This window comes from Syngnathus leptorhynchus, chromosome 13 (genome assembly GCF_054491065.1).
Source record: "Syngnathus leptorhynchus isolate UIUO chromosome 13, UIUO_Slep, whole genome shotgun sequence".
In the NCBI taxonomy this organism is placed as follows: Eukaryota; Metazoa; Chordata; class Actinopteri; order Syngnathiformes; family Syngnathidae; genus Syngnathus; species Syngnathus leptorhynchus.
In genome coordinates this window covers 8372124-8392132 of record NC_141207.1, presented here as the reverse complement: position 1 = coordinate 8392132, position 20009 = coordinate 8372124, and the positions used below count along the sequence as shown (strand labels likewise).

Sequence of the window (20009 nt, the reverse complement as noted above, 5' to 3'; positions counted from 1 at the left end):
GTGACGTTTCCTGCCTACGTAGAAGTCGGGGTGTCTTCCTTTTATGGTGTTTTGTATCCTTGATTAATTATTTGCATTCATTTACCGACGCATCCGCCCGTCTGGAGTATCTTCGGTGTACGCCATCACTAAAGCAAGCGAGCTCGTAGGAATGTTGCCCTGACTACGTCAACCAATCAACGGTTTGTTTTTGGTAGATCGACATCTAGTCTCTTCCAATAGAAAGCTGTACTTGGTGTAGGCGTACTGTAGTAGAGCCAATCAAAACAGTGAAAGGCGGGGCGAAGTGACCACAGGCTGCTCTGACAGAGGGAGCACTTTCAACACCGAAGCAGATTGAGGAGGAAAAAAAAGAAAAAACAAATCACACCAGTACGCAAATCCTTCCAATGGAGGAGGGCCAGGACGTTGGAGCTTGTTCGGCGAATGAAGTGTGCGAACCAGCCGCATAGCGCAACTATAACGGGGGAAGCGACGGACAGAGAAAGAGAAGACATAGCGGAAAAGAAAGTTGTAAGTAACGCCGTTGTTGTGTCGGGAAAAAAAACAAAAAAAACAACGAAGAACGTGGTGGTCATTCGTTTCGTGATGTTGTCGGCAACGTTACCGCACGCTAACTTTGTCGTTTTTGGGGGGGAGGGAGGAGTGCTTAAACGCAGGCTTAAAGCTTGCCAAACGAAGAGGTAAAAATGTCATATAGTCCACACAACATTACTTTTACAAGATGGTTAGTTTTTGCTGTTGTGTTAAAACACGAACTTCAAACTTGGCTGTTGTGGCTAACTAGCATCTGTCTTTATATTAGCCTCCTATACATGAGCTAAAAGAAAAAAAAAAAAAAGCTGTTGGGTGGATGTTGCGTCAAGTCGTCTAACTGCCCTTTTAAAATCATCTTCATATTTAGAATAGTCAAACACACAACTAAAAACATCCAAATTGAATGTCATGAACGAAGAAACAAGCTTAACATGGCATTTGTGCTTGGGGGAGGTCACTCTTCTTCCTTTCTGTCTCTCTTCATTTTTTTTTTTTTTTAAGGGTGGCGTGATTGTAAGGACTTAAAGCCACAACATGTCCAACCCTGATGGTGCAGAGTTTGACCCGGAGGAGTTCAATTCTCTGTCACTTGCCATCATGAAGTATTTGTTTTGCTTTTTGTATTTATGGAAAGACATTTGAGCATTTATTCCATATTTAAATAAATCTTTACATTTATTTACACGTGCAGACTATATATGTATACTGATTGCACACTATGAATGATATGCAATCTGTATATCACAAAGATGTATTTCAATGGGTAATTGCTGTGTTCCTTTTAATCTGGTGAGACATTGATGCCATTAAAGTGCACAAGGTTGAAACATTGAGCTGTGTGAACTTTCCAGACTGTAAGCGCCCACCTGTCCTCTAAACTGGGCCCCGCACGGGATTAGCAGCCAAGTCAGCAATGCAGACCGAGCGTAAAAATCTTTTAAAATGCTCGCTCAAAAATCAAAACACGTGCATTTTTATTTTTTGCTCTCGCCGCCATTTTCTATGCCTAGTGCACCTTTGTAATTAGTGACCTTCTGCTGACGGTGGCATTGCACTGCGGGAAGTGTGTTGACGTACGGGACTGAACAAATATTTGGGCTGATATAGGGCACTTTCGCACCTGCTCCTTTGGCTCATCGCCTCCATTCAGCGTACCGGTCACCTGTTTAAACAAAACCGCCGCTTTTCATCCCCCAGTTGTGGTTTTAAAAGTCACTTTGGACTCGACTCACTCACTATATAAAGTTATACGTCTCGTTTTTGCGTTGAACACAAGACTCGCAAGTTTAGTTCTTTCCTTTCTCAAGAAAATGAGTTATTGTTCCCATTGAAGTGATTTAAAAATGTATCTATAGATGTTTGGATACCCCAATGATTTTTGATCGACAACAATCCCGTTAATCGATACTGATTCCATACTTTTGTCCCACGCTGAATCATTTGGTCATATAAAAAAACAAAACAATATCCCTCACGATTATTGTTGCAAGTTAACTTGCTTACTTTATCTTACGAGTAGCGTGAAACAGCCCCCAAGACTTAACGAGCTTTCGACATGTTTATTTTCTCTTTCACTCGATTGCGTAGAGGCGAGCCGGGGAGCTGGAAATAAACTATAATTGAGCCCTGCTGAGAAAGATTATCCCGAGCGTCGGGAGCAAGCTTTTGGATCATAATTGATGTTTGGGAAGGAAACCACACTCTTTCTTTTTTTACCAGAGAGAAGGCGACCGCTGGCGTTTTGGTCGTATTTAGTTGCTACCGAAGACCCCGCTCCCGCATTCCAATATGATCTTGAGGAGAAATCGCAAGAGGAATGTCGACGGGGTTAACGTCCCGTCACTTTTCTCGTTCCCGCCAAAGGACGTGGTTATTATGGCCGGGCCAAGCCTGTTATTTAGCGGCCGTTTGAGCATATAGAGAAAGCCCTCGCTGCTTTTGTCCAACGCCTTTTTGTGTGTTTTGTAACTGGCACTGCTTCTTATATATGGAAAAAATGCCACCACAGAAATGTACAGGAGAACCACAAGAGGTCCCACTCACTTTTGTCTGGATTTTTTTTGTGGTTTTTTTTTACAACAATGGAAGGTTTTTGTTACTCCACATGCGATATTTTAAGTCACATGATTAAATCAAATTCATATTTATCCATAAAAGCAATTCACATATTGCTCGTACTGAGAAGAATAAAGATGTTGTTTTTTTTAATGTGGAAGTCGGTGTAGCATCCCTATTGCGTTACACTTAAGCAGATTGCTGAGGCTGAGCTAATCATTGATCAGATGCTTTTCGTTACGCCGACCTTTAACACCCTCCCCCCTCAATTTGGCCTTTCACCCTCTGGGACTTGTAGTGGCACCGAAATGGTCCAAGAGTGGAGGACTTTGTTAAATATTTTTAGTGACGTCAGAGGAATGCATTGAACCTGTTTGACCTCAACGATTTGACTCACTTTGGTTGTTGCGTTGAACTCGAAGTCACCGCACCGGAGCAGGAAGTGTGATAAAGCGTTACTAATGCGTCTGTTGTTATTTTGCGGGTAAAAGACGCGTCACTGCGACATGACTTTTCAGATCCCTAGCGCAAATTTTAGGACCATGGTTTTTTTTCTTTTTTCTTTAGAGCGCCGGGGATCAGTTATGTAACAGATTGATGTCGGAGGGTAATCTTCAGATTATTCCGCCGCTTCGGGAGATGGTTTTAATCCGGTGGTAGCCCGGAGCCGAGCAGAGCTCAGCGGAACCGTCCCGTTGCCAAGACGACGGCCTGGTCGCCAGTCAATCGCAGGGCACAAACAGATCAGCGGAGAAAAGAACAGTTAAGTGGCAAATATGCAAAATGAGTTGACGAATGGTAAATTTTGTCAAGTGAGAGATATTTTTGGAGAAGCCATCCGCTCTTATCGTCACAACTTCCGTTCCATGTGGTAAAAGGTGTCACCCGTGTGTTGCGGTTGAGGTTTTCTTAGCGACTGTGATCTTAAGTAGCGTGGGAACCAAGCACGCCGGCCCGATTAATCTCCTGGTTTGTTTGGCTCGATTGTGAAAAGTGCAAAGTTGCCTTTTCTTTCCTGCCTTTTGTTTCCCAACTTTGCGAGCTCGTGTCTTTTTTATTTTCATCATGTCGCGCAAACTCTGAACAGAAGAGCGTCACGCACTTGCCGTAGTCCCTCAAATATTGGTTCGAAAAGACGCCTTCATAACACGATAAAGGAAACATTTATAAAATCTTACAAGAATTTTGCAGAAAAGTGAGTTAAAATGTTTCCTGCTTTTAGACAGAGTTACAAAACATTTGGATGAAGGGTCTCGTCCGGTCAGGTGACATTCCATCCCCCCCACCAACTCCCGGGTCAACCCCACAACTGTGGTTCTGGCTTGTGACCAAACCAGCCGGACTTCTTTGTCCGCTTGTTGAGAACTTGAACATAGCCTTGCTTGTTCTCGCTCGCTAGGGAAAAAAAAAAAGATGGCCAGCGATTCCAAGGCTGCTCCACAGATCTGAAAAGTCCCAAGAGACAACACAAAAGTGGCAGCAAGCATTTTTTTTGTGACCACGAGAACAAAGACCGGCTTCCTGATGTGGTGAAAGTCCGAAGCGCTGACTACTTTCTTTGTGGTGGTTTTTTTTTTATGTATTTTTGTCAGACTAAAAAAAAACATTTAGTCAGATTTTCTATTTTGTGTTTTTCCCTAATTTTGTCAATTTTAATGTTTGTTTTTTTATTACCATTTAGTCAAAATTATTGTGTGGATTTTGGAGCGATTTCTTTCTTCCTCCGAATGTATTTTTGGTAACTTGAAAATAGCATAGAGCAACTGAACTTTATTTGGGATTAAACAGAGGCGCTTTAAAGCGGATTTTTTCCCCCCAACTCAATTGTACAGGTCACAATAGTACGGAAAATGTATTTTATATATCACCAGTGTGTAGACTTTTGGATGATAGAGGATAGTGTGACTATTGCCACCAGGGGGCAGTCTAAGTTTGTTTTCAAGCTCATCTGTGGCTGTGAGGCAGGTTAAATAAGTGCACTGTCTAAGTGATTCTCATGACTTACAGTATCACCCCCCCCACCACCACCACCACCACCACCACCAAGCACACAGTACAGACTTGGGTCTTTGGGTTCCAGCCCACGTGTTTTCCTGTTTTCTCCTGCGTTTGAAAGCAGGCCAAGGCAGGGGGGGGCGGGCCCAGAACGGCACGGGTAGCGCTGCACATTGTTCCCCGGGCTTCCTCTTTCACATTCCAGGGCTGATTGGGATCTTGTACACCCCCCCCCCCCTCCCCATGTGACGCCATTGTTCTTACTGTCCAGCAGACCCATGGACAGCTGCCATCGTTGCACCAGGTGACAGACGGCAACCTGCTTGTCACCAGAGTTACAAAATTGAGTTAATTTTCTGAAATAAATCTGTTTGGCACGCTTGTTTGAAAGAAAAAAAGGGCTGGAGAATGACTTGAATTGAAGTATTTGCATTGTAATTAATATTAAGCACAATAAAATTGATTTTTTTTGGGAGCGGGCTCCGATTTAATGGCATTTTCATTCATTTCAATGGGGAAAGAAAATTTGAGAGGTCATACAAGTCAAGGTATTTTTTTTTTTTTATGTGGTCTACGCCGCAGCTGAGTTTGGATGACTCGCTGTACGGTCTTTGTTTTTGTTGAGAGCGCTCGGCTGGAAGCGAACGAGCATTTGAGTGTCGTTGAGTGTCGTGATAAGGCCTATCGACTCCCGCAGACGGACGAGTTTAGCTCGCTTTCTGACGCCTTCCTACTTCTCACGCCGCCTGTCAATCTCCTCCTTTGACTGGACGAGTCATGCGGGCCAGCCGGGGTGGGGCGGGGCCTTCCTCCTCCGCGTTATCTCATGTGGAACACGTCCGAGTCCCGCCCTAGATAATGCCCAGTCGCCGGCGGTGACATCACAACAAGCGCTGCGGCTTCTCGCCTTCCGACAGGTAGCGTCGCAGAACAGGGAAGTCGCTCGGCTTTGTTTCGCTATGACAGTGACTGGTTATTCCAGACGGACAACTTTTAAGGGAGTGCGGCATGTAGACTGCCTTGTGAACTGCCGTGGTCGCTCACACATGGCCTTCGACGCTCCCGCCGGCGCCCTCGTACCTTAGGATGGGGTGACGATGGCGTGGCACAAGCTGCTGGACGGTACGCCCGAGCGAATAAGCGGAAAGTTGAACATGGACTTTCTGAAGAGTCGCTTGCCCAATGGTCAGGGGGCTCCTCTTCAGCCCGCCACGCCGCCGCCGCAGGAAGCCGGTCCACAACTCATCCGCATGAGGAGGATGGGGCTTCTGGTCATGAGGGATACTATCGTGGAGGAGGACACCACGGTCGACGGCAACCCGGTGGTCACCCCCGCCGGGCTGCTCCGAAATAGAAGAACTCAATTCAAAGGTACCACGTAAGATGCTGTCGTACACCGATGGATCGTCACGCCATTTTAGGATGTTTCGGAGCCATCCAGAAATGTGATCATTTGTTTGGGGAACATGGGAATCTAAAAGACAGTTTGGAGGATAGCGACGCCGTTGCTATTGATCAGCTTACAAAGGTCAACTGTTTGTATGACGTCTTCGTTTGCTGATAAGACGGACACGCGTAAGAGGAAGTGGCAGCCCAGATATCCGCCGCTCGCTCGGCCTCGTGATGACATATTTGACACCAGCTCGCCAACTTCCATCTCACTCAGCAAGGCCTTGCCCCACTTAAAGCCACGCACACTCAAAGTCACGGATGTTGTCGTTTTGGAACGCGAGGCGGACGACAATAAGAGTGACTTCTACGAGTGCCAAAGTGGATTGATTTTTTTTTTCTTCATAAATCATTGGTTAAAATCAACGCAGTTATTTATTCCCATTTAGAATACAGTAAATAAATGCACATACATATTGATGGACCGTTTTCCTCTCATGTCTGGAGTTGCTGCTTTGATTCCAGCACACACAAACTATACAATACCGAACATTCTAAACAAAATTCTATGACGATAACTTGTGTTTACGCTAATCCTAAATGCCAGAGGTGAAATTCTTCCAATTTTTCTGTTCATGTTAAATTGGTGCATGTTCAGACAGCTCTCACGGATTTTTAACGTTGCTTCTAAATCTTCTTTTTCTGTTTCTTCCCAACCAGAAAACATCCAGCGATTTCGAAAAACCTCCTTTTTACAGCATGCTCAACGTGGCCGGAACCGCCAGGGTGAGTAGTATTTTTAGAAACGAGGAAGAAAAAAAAAAAAAAAAGCAATGTTTTGTTAAATTGAAGACGTACTGTCGCTCGCTTGTTGTGTTCATACCAAAGGATAATTTGCCTTGCTGTGATCTCGGCGCCACTCCCTTTTTGCAGAACTGGCTTAGCCTGAGTTGCCTTTTAAGGTGGCGCTACTTCCTTGCTGTCTCACAAACAAGTTTTTGTTGTTTTAAAAAAAAAAACGATGATGTAATTAGAGCACTTCATGAACAGGATCAGGGATTTGTGTTTGTGATGGCAGATTTGTTTGTCCTTTTTCTACCCGCTCGCAACACTGGCCGCATTGTGTTGTCGCACGGCCTCGCTGTTAAATGACAAATAGCTGAAGAATCTCTACTATGGCGCATTGGAGTGCCGTGTGAGAATTTAGCGGCGAGCGGTGAAGGGAAAACAAAAAAAAAAAAGATCTTGTTTTGAATTTATTTTATAAGATTGTAAATGACACGCACACACAGATTTGATTGGGCAAAAAAAAAAAAAAAGTCAGGATGTAAATTGCTCGTCCTCTGCCGCTCGGGCACCACTGGAGCAGAGGTCGAGGATCATATTTCGGTTCGGATCAATTTTTCTTGCCCTTCAGACAGGAAATGCATCCTCCGGCCAGGAACATCACCTGCTCTAAGCAGGGTTCACTGGGAACAGTGATGACGCCACGTTTGTACTTTGCCATTCATGTCTGCCAAAGGCCAGATTGTATATAGAAGATTGTTGTGGATTCTTGAGATTATTTGATCAAGCAGCTATTTTCACCCCCTCCCCTCCTGCTCCACCGGAAGCCGGCACCTCGGAGCGAGCGCAAATGTTCCCAGAGAGAGACCGTGTTGTCGGTTCCTCCTCTGCATTCCTCAAACAAGCAAGCTGGGTTTACACAAAACAGTTCCTCCCTCCCCGAGTCTGGCCGCTTCGCCGATAACGGCGCTGGCTTCTATTCCGATGTCCCGTCTTTGTTGTCCGCTCACAAACAAGGCGTGATGTTACCCTTATTTTGCTCAAAGGAAGGGGGGGGGGGGGAAGTCTTTGCGCCAGTGTCACAATACTGGTATGCTGCAAGAGGGCATTACTCAGCGTGTTTAATTGGACGATAACCAGAAACAACTTTTGAGCCTGAAGCTCTGTTACAGTGGAGCTGGAAAGAAAATGTTTTCGGGGATGTTCGGATTGTCTCCCGTGTGTCTGCCGTGTTGCGATGAAGTGCTGCCTCCGTGGGAGAAAATTGTCTGTTAGCGGCAGCCCCAGTCGTGCGAGCACATTCTATGACATAAGAAGTGAAAATCCTTTCTAAACTCAGGTTCAACTGTAATTTTCTTCCATTCATGCCCCCCCCACACACACACCCCAACCTGCATTCTTTAAAACCAAGGCAGGGTAGGGCGGGTCTTGAACGGAATGCAGGCGGCAAAAATTAATCAGGTGAATAAATCAAGCCGGCCGTCACTCAGCGGGGACATCGCAAGGTATGCTAGGCTACGCTTTGCAGACTGTCAACAGCCGGCTCGCGAGAAAAAAAAAAAAAAAAAGGACCGCATGGTGAAATATGCCTCGGTCCTCCTCCCGCCACCCCCCTTTGGAGTAGCTTCATAACCGCGCACCTCGTAAACTGACACTCAGGAACGAGATTAGACTCGCGGAGTGCATAAAAGTGCCGCATGTTGTTGTTACAGCCCCGAAAGTAGAACACATTGAATGATGTAGTTAAGTCTGCACACCCCTGTTCGAATGACAGCAATTTAAAAAGAAAGAACACACACCTTTGTGACCTATGACCTTTACAACCCTTTTAGGGAAAAGAAATCTTTTACAGCAGGGGAAGTACAATGAACATAATCGCGGCCCGCATAAGCGTTTCCCGCCGAGAAGCCGCTAAATGGGAATTTTGATTTGTCGCCTCTCGCAAACGGCCACAGCGAGCGAGCGAGCGTTATGTAATTTGCCGTGGAGATTCTTGCACCCGTCCGTCGAAAGGCGTCGGGGCGGCCCCACAAAGTGGCCGCTTGTGTTGATTGTTTGCGCTGGGCTCTGCTTGCTTTTTGCATAACTCGGCGGGGCATGTGACACGGCCAGAGATGAGAAATCAAGCAAACGAGAGGGGGACAAAGACCTTTTGTCTGTCGGCGCCCTTGGCCTCGACTCATTTCCTCGTCTATTTTGTCAACAAACCCTCGTCCACTGTTTTTAAGCGCCAAATGACTTGACGTCACGCGGCTCCGCTTGGAGAGTCCGGAAAAGACGACCGTCGACCCTCAAAATTCGAATATCAGATCAATTAAGATTGTTCATTGCTGTTTTTTTTTTTGTATACACAAGCCTCAAGCAACACTAGCTTGCATTTAAACCCTGTTGTCCATAATGAAATGTCCTTTTTCTCCCCAATACTAGTCTGACTCGACTTATTAAGATGTGGTTATTCATTCCCGCTGTCAAATTACAAGGGAAAGGAAATGACCACTTAGGCCTGTTAGCAGCGTCAGCGTGCGTAGGCTTGGCGTGTGTGTGTGTGTGTGTGTGTGTGTGTGTGTGTGTGTGTGTGTGTGTGTGTGTGTGTGTGTGTGTGTGTGTGTGTGTGTGTGTGTGTGTGTGTGAGAGACTGCCAGGTTAATAGCGCTGTGGCTGAACACTGACGTCACGCACGAGGCTGTGCCTTTCAGATGGATGTGCGCCCCCCCCCCCCCCCCCCCCCCCCTTTCGGTCGTCTTTGAAATCGGCTGAAATTCAAAATGGCCTTTTTGTTTGAATACTTTTACCGTCTTTATGGGCTCAACACTTAACTCTGCGCTTACTGGCTTTCTTTAGACTCGGGACTAGTCATGGGAATGAAAGCTGACGGTCCAAGAGGGTGTGGCGAGCAGTGGTTCATGTGCACGAGATGGGACCGCACCCCCCCCCCCCCCTCCCTGAAAATACATCCTGGTTATATTTGGTCAACTGGAAAGAGTGAACAAAAAAATGCCCTAATATGTCCCCCCCATTTGATTGTTTTGGAATGGCCGAGTCATGTTTGTCTGACATCTTTATTTTCCGAAGAAGTCGGCCCGTGTCGCGATGGCGGGACCCTCCCATTTCCTCCTTCTCCTCCCGCAACAGTCAGCTGTGACGCATCACTTCTCGCCGCGGCGTTTTGACAGGAAGCGGCTTGTCACAGGCCGCCAGCCAAGGCGCTGGGTTAACGCAGCCTTCCGCACAGTAGCCGCTCTTGACAGCGGCAGCATTTTGATGACATCACCGCCAGCGAGCCCACCCTCTCTTTCTGTCTCTCTGGTTCCTCCCCCCGCCTCCTTCTGTTTGCTGTCGAAACAAGCTCGCTCGCCCTCTCTCTCTCTCTCTCTCTTTTGGTCTGTGTGAAAGAACGATGCTCGGGAAGGGGAGGAGGCCCCTGCGAGCGAATGGGGAGGGAGAGGGGGGGGCTGTACTAGCAGGCTAGTACTGGCACAGTCACACACAGGAAGAGCAGCGCAGAGGAAATATCGCAGTGCGTTGTTAATACCTTGCACTATTTTCCTTACCTCCTTTTTTGGGGGGGGGGGACGACAAGTTGAATCCACTTTCCGGATTCCATGCGCCGCATGAAGGAGTCGGCGGATCGGCAACCGAGCGGATTGCTTCACTCGCCTGGCAACCCCCAAACTTGGAGCTAAACAACCCGGTGGCACCTCTCGGCGGGTTCGCGCAGCGCTCGTACGACTCAAGTCAGGATGACACATTTGGCCGCCGCCTGCGGAGGCTAACGGAGCTGGCGTTTACGGAAGCAAATGGCTCGTCAATTTGAGCGCAACGGTGTGAAAATTGTGCCTTGCTGAACCATGCCAAAGTTTTGAGTCGGCGCCGCCATGCTGAGCCTGCAGGATTCGGTCTTCTTTGAGATCAGCATCAAATCTCTGCTCAAGTCGTGGAGCAGCAGCTGTGAGTACCTGATGTTTACATACCGCAATCTGATCTGCGCAGCATTGTTGCATCGAGACCCCCCCCCCTATCCTCAACCAATCTTGAACCTGTGTTAGGATTACTAATGGAGTGTCAGGATAACTGATTGTATTGAGCCCAGACCCGAATCGGGCAGGTGACTTCGTTCAACCGGATCTTTCGGTCTCACTTCCTCCAGTCAAAAACGTCGCTACTGATGCATAGCGAGCCGGGCGTTCACTTCGAGATTGGCACACAAAATCGCTTGCCTCGTACTCTGAGACATTGCCGACTTTGATGGGACGAGGAGGCAAAACGCTTCGGTCAAGTCACGTAGACGGGGTGCTAGTTACCGCTTTTCAAGGTAAAAGTCCTGCTTTCGAAATCACTCAAACTTTCCGCCGGCGCAGACAAAGCCACACGACCCCTCGCACTCTAGTCGTCGATGCCACCATTGGGCTTACACCTCTAATGAGGGCAACTGGGATGGAGAAATATTTCAGCTAGCCAGTACAGCTAGCAGTGGTTTGTTTCAACCCTTATGCCACAAATAGTACTTTTGTTGTTGTCGTACAACTTCAATTCACCTTGAAACATTGGATTATTTTTTTTCTATGTGTTATATCGTTCCCAAACATCTGAAATGTTTTTGCTCAAAGTTACCATCCCATTAGAACCCTGTGGTTCCTTATTTAGAAGTCAGCCGGAAGTACCTCCCTCCGCTCATGCCGCTTTCTGTCACTGTCTGCTCCGTTTTACCACCCAAATCTACTTTGGCAGCACTCAACGCAAATCCCAGTCCCTTCTTTCCCCCACCCGACCCCACCCCCACGTCCTGCTTTTATAACTCTGCTCTCCATCCCCTTCGGGGCAGCTAATGTTTCCCGACCATCGATCCGTCTTCCGCCTCTGTCCCGTTATTAGCTTCCCGACGTGTACTCTAAGAAATCCAAAAGGCCCTCGCTCCACAATCTGCTTGGTGGATTCTAAACAAATGGGTGCACGTTTTTGCACCGATTTCCCACCATCGTACCAAGTCGGCCCATTGTGGTCATCTTTGTTTCCCGGATGTTGATTTCATAAATCCATACGTGCGATCATGTAACATTTCTGTCCCCGAGCCGTCCATATAGAAGCGCAATAATGACCTTTCAATGGAGCTTTAAGCACACTGATGACTCATCATTTTCGTGCCATTACTGCAGAGCGCAGTGTCACACGAGTATAATTAACATGCAGCGACAGTATGCTTGCTATAGATTCACCCCGCTTGCCAACAGTTGCCCAGGCATAAAGTCAGAACCTGATTGTCAAGTGTTATTTTTTTATTTTTGTTTTCAACAATCATATTTTTTTCATGATTAATATTGCACTGATTTATGAATCAAGCATCATGTGTTTATCCATCTCAGGGTGGCCCATTCTGCCACTTGCCGTCAATAGAAAATGACATCACACGAAACAATCAATCAGCACTCGCCTTTTTTCTGGTTTTGCTCGTTGGCAAGCTGAGCGCTTTTTGACGTTAATGACATTATAAATGAAGCTAAATGATCCATTTGTCCATCCTCTATACTGCTTATCCTAAGAAGGGCTACGAGAGTGCTGCCTGGCGCCCATCCCTTAGGGCGAGAGGCGGGGTTAAGCCTAGACTGCTTCACCAGCCAATCGTAGGCTAAATAATCCCATTAGTGAAATATAAGAATATTGCAGAAACATGTTTGTTTCGTATGTCTTCTTATCAGTACAGTGTAACAATCTTTATTTTATGGAAATTGCAACCTCAGTGGTTTTAAAAAAAAAAAAATCTATTTGGAGGAAAGTCCAAATATCCCGAGAGAAGCTATTTAAAGTCATCTTGAGGTTGCGCCACACCACTTTATTTTTCACAAAGCATCGTCGCTGTCGTCGTCCATACCTGTATGACTCCCAAACAAAACTGCATTGCGATCAATAGTTTGCCACTCACCCCTCTTTCTTACTGCCCCCCTTGCGTCTCCCTCGTTGGGCGCCAGTTCCTCATCGGGCCTGTCAAAACAAACGAGGGCACCATCAAATCAAAAACACAGCACCTTCCTTTGGTGCTCTTTACGATACCCAGTCGCGGATTTTACGTTATGTTTTAGTCGTAAGTCGTCACAGCCGGAGCGTGTTAGGACACTAACACATTTGGCACTGCCATGCCACAGAAAACATTAGCAGCAGGTCTTTTGTCGAAAAAAAAAAAAAAGACTCTCCGCTCTGCATTCCAGCCGTTTGTGTGATTGTGCTGTTGTTGCTGGTTGTCCTGACAGTGGAAGTGAGCAGGCCGCTGGGAGTGTTTTTTTTTTTTTTGTAACTGTGACAAGGTGGAGCCATTATAGTTGTGTAATCATATTTCCTAAGTGAAAAGCAGTGCTTGTGTACTTTGCATGCCTCGAGTAACAAGGTGTTGAAAAAAGAAATAGAAAAATAAACCCCAAAAAATCCTGCAGCCTCAAATAGTTTTTTTTTCTGGTTTAAATTGTATTAATGATTAATATAATTTTGATTAATTAACCAATCAATAAACTTAAAAATAAATGTATTATTTATTAATTAAAGACATTTAAAATAGATTGTTTAAATTCATGTCATGTTTTCCTATTCACAAGAAATCAATTTATCAATTATTTGATGATATAAAGAAATACAAATACAAAAAAATGGCATCACTTTTGTCATTTTTTGAAGTCAGTTGAATGTCATCCTGAAAGTTTGGAATGCCACTTGTGTGTGTGGGGGGGCACGCTTATGTTGTTTTCCTACTTTGTTGTTGTTGACAAGTGCAGCATTAGCACTTTTGTGTGCGACACTCCAGCTGGTCTGAGGCGGGAGAAAGAAGATTAGGATGCCCACAGCGTTGATTGGTTATTAGGGGGAGAGGCAAGCCCAGTGCGTGACATCATGGTAAACAAAGACAAGAATGGCTTGAAAGGCTCTCTGTGCTCTGCTGTGCTGTGCTGTGCTGCAGGACAACATGACCGCCACATACTCAATGTGCTCAACATACCAAGAAATTCCCAAGAAAATAGTTTAGCCGGGACAAATTGTGGAAAGTGTACCAAGGAAATCCTTTGTGAGCTGTTTATTTTCCAAAACGTCTGAACAAGCCAAATGTGATGTCGCAATTGGTTATGGTTACATCTTGGACTTTCTCCATCCATGACTGTCTTCTCCAGAGTCATTTTAAAATTTTCATTTGTATAATTAGTGGTCAATGGTCAACCCAACCAAATTTGTGTGGCCTCTGTTATAAATAGTCGCTTTCCATGTTGATGAAATCTTTTTTGTAAATAAACACACAGCTGGGAAAAAAAAACAACTGACAAATCTGGAAAATGACAAAAATATGACACAACTGAAATAAGTTGGCAAAAAACAACAGCTAGGAATCACTGTCATAAACCTAAAAAACATTTTTAAAAGAACTTGAACACAATTATGACAATAACTGAAAAACAAAAACAGATTAAAAACATGAGGGAAAAAAACAGAGAATAAATAATAGAAATGTGGGCAAAAACGGAATAAAGCCGGGGAAAAAAATCCAACAAAAGAATTTGCTAAAATATGTCGACAAAAATAAATTAATATCTTTCTGCACATTAATAATCTCATATTCAGTATACAAACTGTGACCGAATGGCGCTCTTCACACACTTGTCATCAACAATCATTTCGTCATCTGAACGCTCCTGGGCCAAGAAGCAGATTGTTCTCGTAAGGGGAAGATGATGTAAAGGCGTACTTTTTGTCGCCGCCAGACGACCGACCGCTCGCTCACTCGCTCGACTGCACTCGGCAGCCATTGCGGGCCCGGTCTGCAAGTTGCGCCACATAATTCTCACACGCACCATTCAAAGTTATGACTGCGAGCTGGCTGCGTGACAACGCCTTTCATGAGGCTTAGCGCCGTTTTCCTCAAGCCCATTGAACGGCAAATTGCTCTTATGCTCACGTGTGCATTGTCGTGTTTGTTTCATGTCATCAATCGTTGACCTCCGATGTGATGTAGTCAACTGAGATCAATTTTACAACCACAAAAGCCTATCTGGATGTACGACTTGACCTGATCTTTGACCCCTTTGGTCCCGCAGCTTCCGCGCCGGTCAGCAGCAGCAGCGTGAGTAGACGGCGCGCGCCCGCCTCGACGACTCCCCTGTGGGAAAAACACAACTTTGCGGCCATGTCCATCATCACCATCGACCCCGAGCTCAAGCCCGGGGAGTTCGTCATCAAGAGCCTGTTCGCCGAGTTCGCCGTGCTGGCCGAGAAGAAGATCGAGATGGTGATGGCCGAACCGCTGGTGAGTGTCATTTTAACGACCTCGCCGCCACCGCGGAAGCTCGTTAGCTTTACGAGCGTCGATTAATGTTCAACACGCGGCGCTGATTGTCCCTCGCTCTCAGGGATTTCAAATCTTAATAAAAGGGACTCGCTCTCCGTTTTGAAATCAAATGATCACTTTTCTTATCATTTCAATATACCGATCAAAAATATTCACGATTTGATTCAAATTTCTGTTCCATACCTTGTTGACTTTTGAATCTTTTCCTCCCCCACCCAGGAGAAACCTCTTTCCCGCTCCCTCCAGAGAGGGGAGGATGCACAGTTTGACCAGGTCAGTGCGGCAGTGTGAACGCCCCCCCCCCCCCCAACCTCCCGCTGCCAAGTTCTATACTGCACTTGTGCGCAGTATTTGAATCGCGGCCAATCAATGGCCCATTCAGCGGCCCGTCGCGTGTACAATGGGGGCCCGCCGCAGAGCTTTGTTCGCAACAACGCCAGGCCAACGAGGAGAATTTACGGCGAGGGGAAAGTCAGCAAGGGTGGAAGCGCTGTGTCATCCTCGCAACTAAATCTGCCACTCGTTGCTGGCGTATGTCTGTTTGTGTGTGTGTGTGTGTGTGTGTGTGTGTGTGTGTGTGTGTGTGTGTGTGTGTGTGTGTGTGTGTGTGTGTGTGTGTGTGTGTGTGTGTGTGTGTGTGTGTGTGTGTGTGTGTGTGTGTGTGTGTGTGTGTGTGTGTGTGTGTGTGTGTGTGTGTGTGTGTGTGTGTGTGTGTGCGCGTGCTGCCTGGCGCCACGAGGGGGAGTGGCGGGCATGCGGCTTGCGTAACTGCGCTGGCCGGCGTCCACGGTCGACGCCCTGCATGCCCGCTGACCGCCGCCTGCCACGTCCAAAATCTTTTGACTGTGTCGCGTGTTTGTTGTCACATGAAAAAGCGTTTGGAGTTCTAGTTTCTCCCGCGAGGTTTTTTCCACTCACGCCTGTCTGTTAAAATCGCCGATATTAAACGCTGACAGATTTGTTGATTATTGATGACAAAAAAAAATATGAAAACATTAAAAAATGATCTCTGTTGTAAAATTAAAGTGTTCAAATTGAAACAGTCAACAACACCTAATGTTATTTATTGTTTTTAAATGAATTAGTTATCGGAACTTTATTTTGACAAATATTGGCTACTGCCTAATTTTGGATTGTGATCCCCCCCCCCCCTTTCTTTTTTCCTCTCTCTCTTTTCCAGTTAATAAGCTCTATGAGCTCCATAGCCGAACACTGTTTGCCCTCCCTGCTGCGTACGCTTTTCGACTGGTACCGGCGCCAAAGCGGCACCGAAGACGAGTCGTACGAGTACAGGCCTCGTTCCAGCACAAAGTCCAAAGGGTGACACGCGCATTGTAGAATCTTAGCAACTTTCCTTTTTGTGCAGTATTCCCCTCTCATGACTTTTTTTTTTTCTAACTTTGCAGAGATGAGCAGCACCGAGATAAAGACTACCTTCTGGAGAGGAGGGATTTAGCCATAGATTTCATGTTTTGCCTGGTGTCGGTGGAAGTTCTCAAACGGGTGAGCCGCCCGCCCGTCTTGCTACTTTGAATATTGTTTTGCATTGTTTTATGGAATGTGTTGTTCTGTTGTCATTGAGGCCTTTGCCCACATGGGGGTGGGGGTTCCTAATAAATCAACACTTGCACAATTTGCAGCCTTCCTTGGTGCGTGGCCAAAGGAGACCATCCACATTTTTAAGGAACATTCCCAAAGCCGCCCCCCCCCCCCCCCCCCCCCTGGGGAGACCGGCTCTGACTTGCCCTTGGCTCCGCTCCTGAAGGAAATGAAATGTCGCAATGCGAGAAAAAGAAAAAAAAAAAAGTATCACTGCTGACTAATGCGAGTAATTTGTTTGCGTTTGTCGCAGATTCCTCTTCACCCAGTGCCGGACGCTTTAGTACACGAAGTTCTAAACCTGGCATTTAAGCACTTTAAACACAAAGAGGGGTAAGTCAACTTTTTTTATTTTGATTTTGTGGAATTGTTTTAAATTGCATGACTTCTTTTTATTGCAGATACTGTGGCCCCAACACAGGCAACGTGCACATCATCGCAGACTTGTACGCAGAGGTCATTGGAGTTCTCACACAGTCAAAGTTAGTCCTTTTCTTTCTCTCTCTCTCTCTCACACGTGAGGAAGAGTCACACTGAATCTAATCAGAGGTCATTTCTTGTCTTTTGTGTGTCAGGTTTTTAGCTGTGACGAAAAAGTTCAACACTGAACTGGATGAGCTCCGGAAAAAGGAGCAAAGTCCTTACATCGTGCAGTGCATCATCAGTCTCATCATGGGCATGAAATTCTTTCGGGTCAAAATGTACCCGGTAGAGGATTTCGAGGCATCCTTTCTCTTCATGCAGGTGAGGGAAAGTCTTACTCGAATGGCAAATTTGTCCGACTAGTGAAGACAAAATGCTGGCGGAGCTTAAGCTAAATGTCAAGGCGGCGGAACAAACGCTCCGTCTGCTTCCTACACGCAGGACTCGACTCGAAAACGTTTGTCATAATAACAATCGGCTGATAAGAATGTTTGCTAAATCACACCAGACGTGAAGGTTGTTTTTTTTTTTTATGACTTTACCGCTCTGTTCAAAGCCGGTAGCGCCTCATAAAACCCGATGAATAACTGCCAAAGGTTTTTGCCAAGAAGTACGCGCGTGCCTCCGTTTGAAGATTCCATTCAGCTCTCCGCAAACTCGTTGCCTCGTAAGCGCCTTTAATGAAGGCGCGCGCCGGTTTCTGTCCTCGTTTCAGCCGGCCTCGCGTGTAGTCGAAAGCGACGGCGTGGCGATGACATTGTTTTATTGGACACCCGGAATACAAAACACTTTCCCGCCATAAGAACGGGTTCGACTGTCAAGTGATTGATTTTTATTTTGTGACTGAACTGGCTCACGTTCCACTCGATTACTTCTTGAAAGTGTGACCTCATGTCTTTTTTGTAGGAGTGTGCCCAGTACTTCCTGGAAGTCAAGGACAAGGACATAAAACACGCCCTCGCCGGCCTCTTTGTGGAGATTCTGATCCCAGTTGCGGCCGTGAGTAAAGCCAGTTCCCCCTCCTCCATCTTTGTTCTCCTTCCTCGCCTAAGTTGCTCTTTGTTGTCCCGCAGGCGGTGAAGAATGAAGTCAACGTGCCGTGCCTGAAGAACTTTGTGGAGAAGCTGTACCAGACCACCTTTGACCTTAGCTCCAGAAAGAAGCACTCTTTGGTCAATATCATGAATCACAAAAATGTTCAAATCAAAGTTCTTGTCTGACGCTGGCTGTTTTTTTTTTTTTTTGCCGCTGCAGGCCCTGTACCCCTTGGTGACCTGCTTACTGTGCGTCAGCCAGAAACAGTTCTTCCTCAACAACTGGCACATCTTCCTCCAGAACTGCCTCTCGCACCTCAAGGTAACCCCTCCCCCCCCTCCTTCTCTGAGGTTTGCGCCATCCGTACACTGTACCGAGTCCACGGAGCGGGCTGGACAATGCCTCGATTGACTTTGGAGTCCTCATGACTGGCGTTGCGTAATCCCGGCGCTGGTATTTTCAGTGAGAGAACCCAACAGTGTGACTGTTTTGCTTTCATTGTTGCGATGGCTAACAGCTGATTGAATTAGAAGCGGTTCTGTTGCGACCCGTGTGCCCCGTGGTGCCGGCTTGAAGATCATCATGTTCTGTCCCTCGCATTGTCAAGCAGCAGATCTGGGCAGGAATAGCACTTGGCTTGCGTCGGCTGATAGTACAATCTTTGTTCACCGTGGCCGGGAAAAACAAAGTATGATTCTAGGCATCTAAATTTAGCGGGGTACACATCAAATGATTTTCAATAGATTCTTTTTTTTTTTTTTCCAATTGTGAGAAATTTCAAATTGAAATGGTATTAAAATGTTATTTCTTCATTTCCAAGTGCTCTTTTTACTCAGGTCTGTGAATGAATCCACGGAAATCAATGAAATCAAATCTCCGACCGAATGATCCAACTCGATGACTCTCTTTACATTGATTGATCCTTGTGCCGATTATTTGGTGGTTGTGAGTTGTGTACCATTGTTGTGATTTTTTTATTTTTTATTAGGTGGCCCCGAATTAACAATGAGTCTCCTCGGGCACTAATTCTGGTCCAGGATTTGCGATCATCTTCTAGTTGTTGTTGTTGTCCTCATTATTGGCCCCTCAGTAGAAGTGAAGTTTGTTATGAGGAGCAAAGTGTCAGGTTTTTTGTTGCCCAATACATCAACGTGTAGCATTGTGCCCAATATATGAGAGCATTGGGGCAGCCATTGTATTTGCATGCCAAGATGGAGGGAGGCATTTTGCTTGTGCTGGGAACGCCAGACAAGGATCTCACGGAGAACAAGGGGCTCATTTGTCAAAAACTCAACAGCGGCGTATAAAATAACACACGGGCCGAGTTGTAATTGCCTTCCCACCGCCCTTATCAGTGGCAAGCAATTGGTATTTGCCTGCCGTCATGGCGCAGTCCTGTTTTCAGTTGGCCACACTTGGATGGCTCAAATCTGGTCAAAAATCATTGATAGCTTGTCCATTTTGGGGTGAAAACTTTGATTTGTTTGCCTTTTAACCAACATTTCTTTCTTTCTTTCTTTCTTAACCATACAGTGGAACCTCAAAAGTTCAAAACACAACACAATAATTACCACTCCAAAATCTCCATAAGAAACAATGGCAAGTGGGGGGGGAAAAAAAGAAATTTCCCATTTTCATTTTTAAAAACTCACTTTTCCTCCTTTTGGGATGTTCCACTGTATTTGAAATTCTCATTCTATGTTGGCGTCACCTTGGCTCTATCTTCTGTTCTCTGCTCATGTGACTCAAATTGCAGGCGGCAGCACATCAACGCATTATTTTCATGTATTTATTTTTAACAGCTTCTAACATTATGTGACATACTGCACAGTTCAAAGTTAACGATATTTGACTTTGGAGTGTCCGGATGAAC

At 46.0% G+C, this 20009-nt stretch overlaps 1 protein-coding gene across 10 annotated transcripts in view; it reads left to right on the top strand.

The window, feature by feature from the left end:
* The first annotated feature begins 285 nt into the window (after positions 1-285).
* Positions 286-20009, top strand: part of fryl (furry homolog, like) — a 39604-nt gene continuing 19880 nt past the window's right edge. For 6 of the 10 annotated variants that reach the window (XM_085927392.1, XM_085927387.1, XM_085927388.1 and 3 more), the window contains exons 1-12: positions 287-5958; positions 6697-6762; positions 14829-15037; positions 15299-15352; positions 16260-16399; positions 16486-16582; positions 16932-17011; positions 17080-17160; positions 17254-17422; positions 18008-18100; positions 18175-18273; positions 18356-18457. In XM_085927392.1, coding sequence (XP_085783518.1) covers positions 5685-5958; positions 6697-6762; positions 14829-15037; positions 15299-15352; positions 16260-16399; positions 16486-16582; positions 16932-17011; positions 17080-17160; positions 17254-17422; positions 18008-18100; positions 18175-18273; positions 18356-18457 — 1464 coding nt within the window. In that variant the 5' untranslated portion in view covers positions 287-5684. Of the gene's footprint in view, positions 5959-6696; positions 6763-10234; positions 10711-14828; positions 15038-15298; positions 15353-16259; positions 16400-16485; positions 16583-16931; positions 17012-17079; positions 17161-17253; positions 17423-18007; positions 18101-18174; positions 18274-18355; positions 18458-20009 lie in introns of those variants that run through there. The other 4 variants (XR_015067858.1, XM_085927386.1, XM_085927391.1 and 1 more) reach the window with 3 other exon arrangements.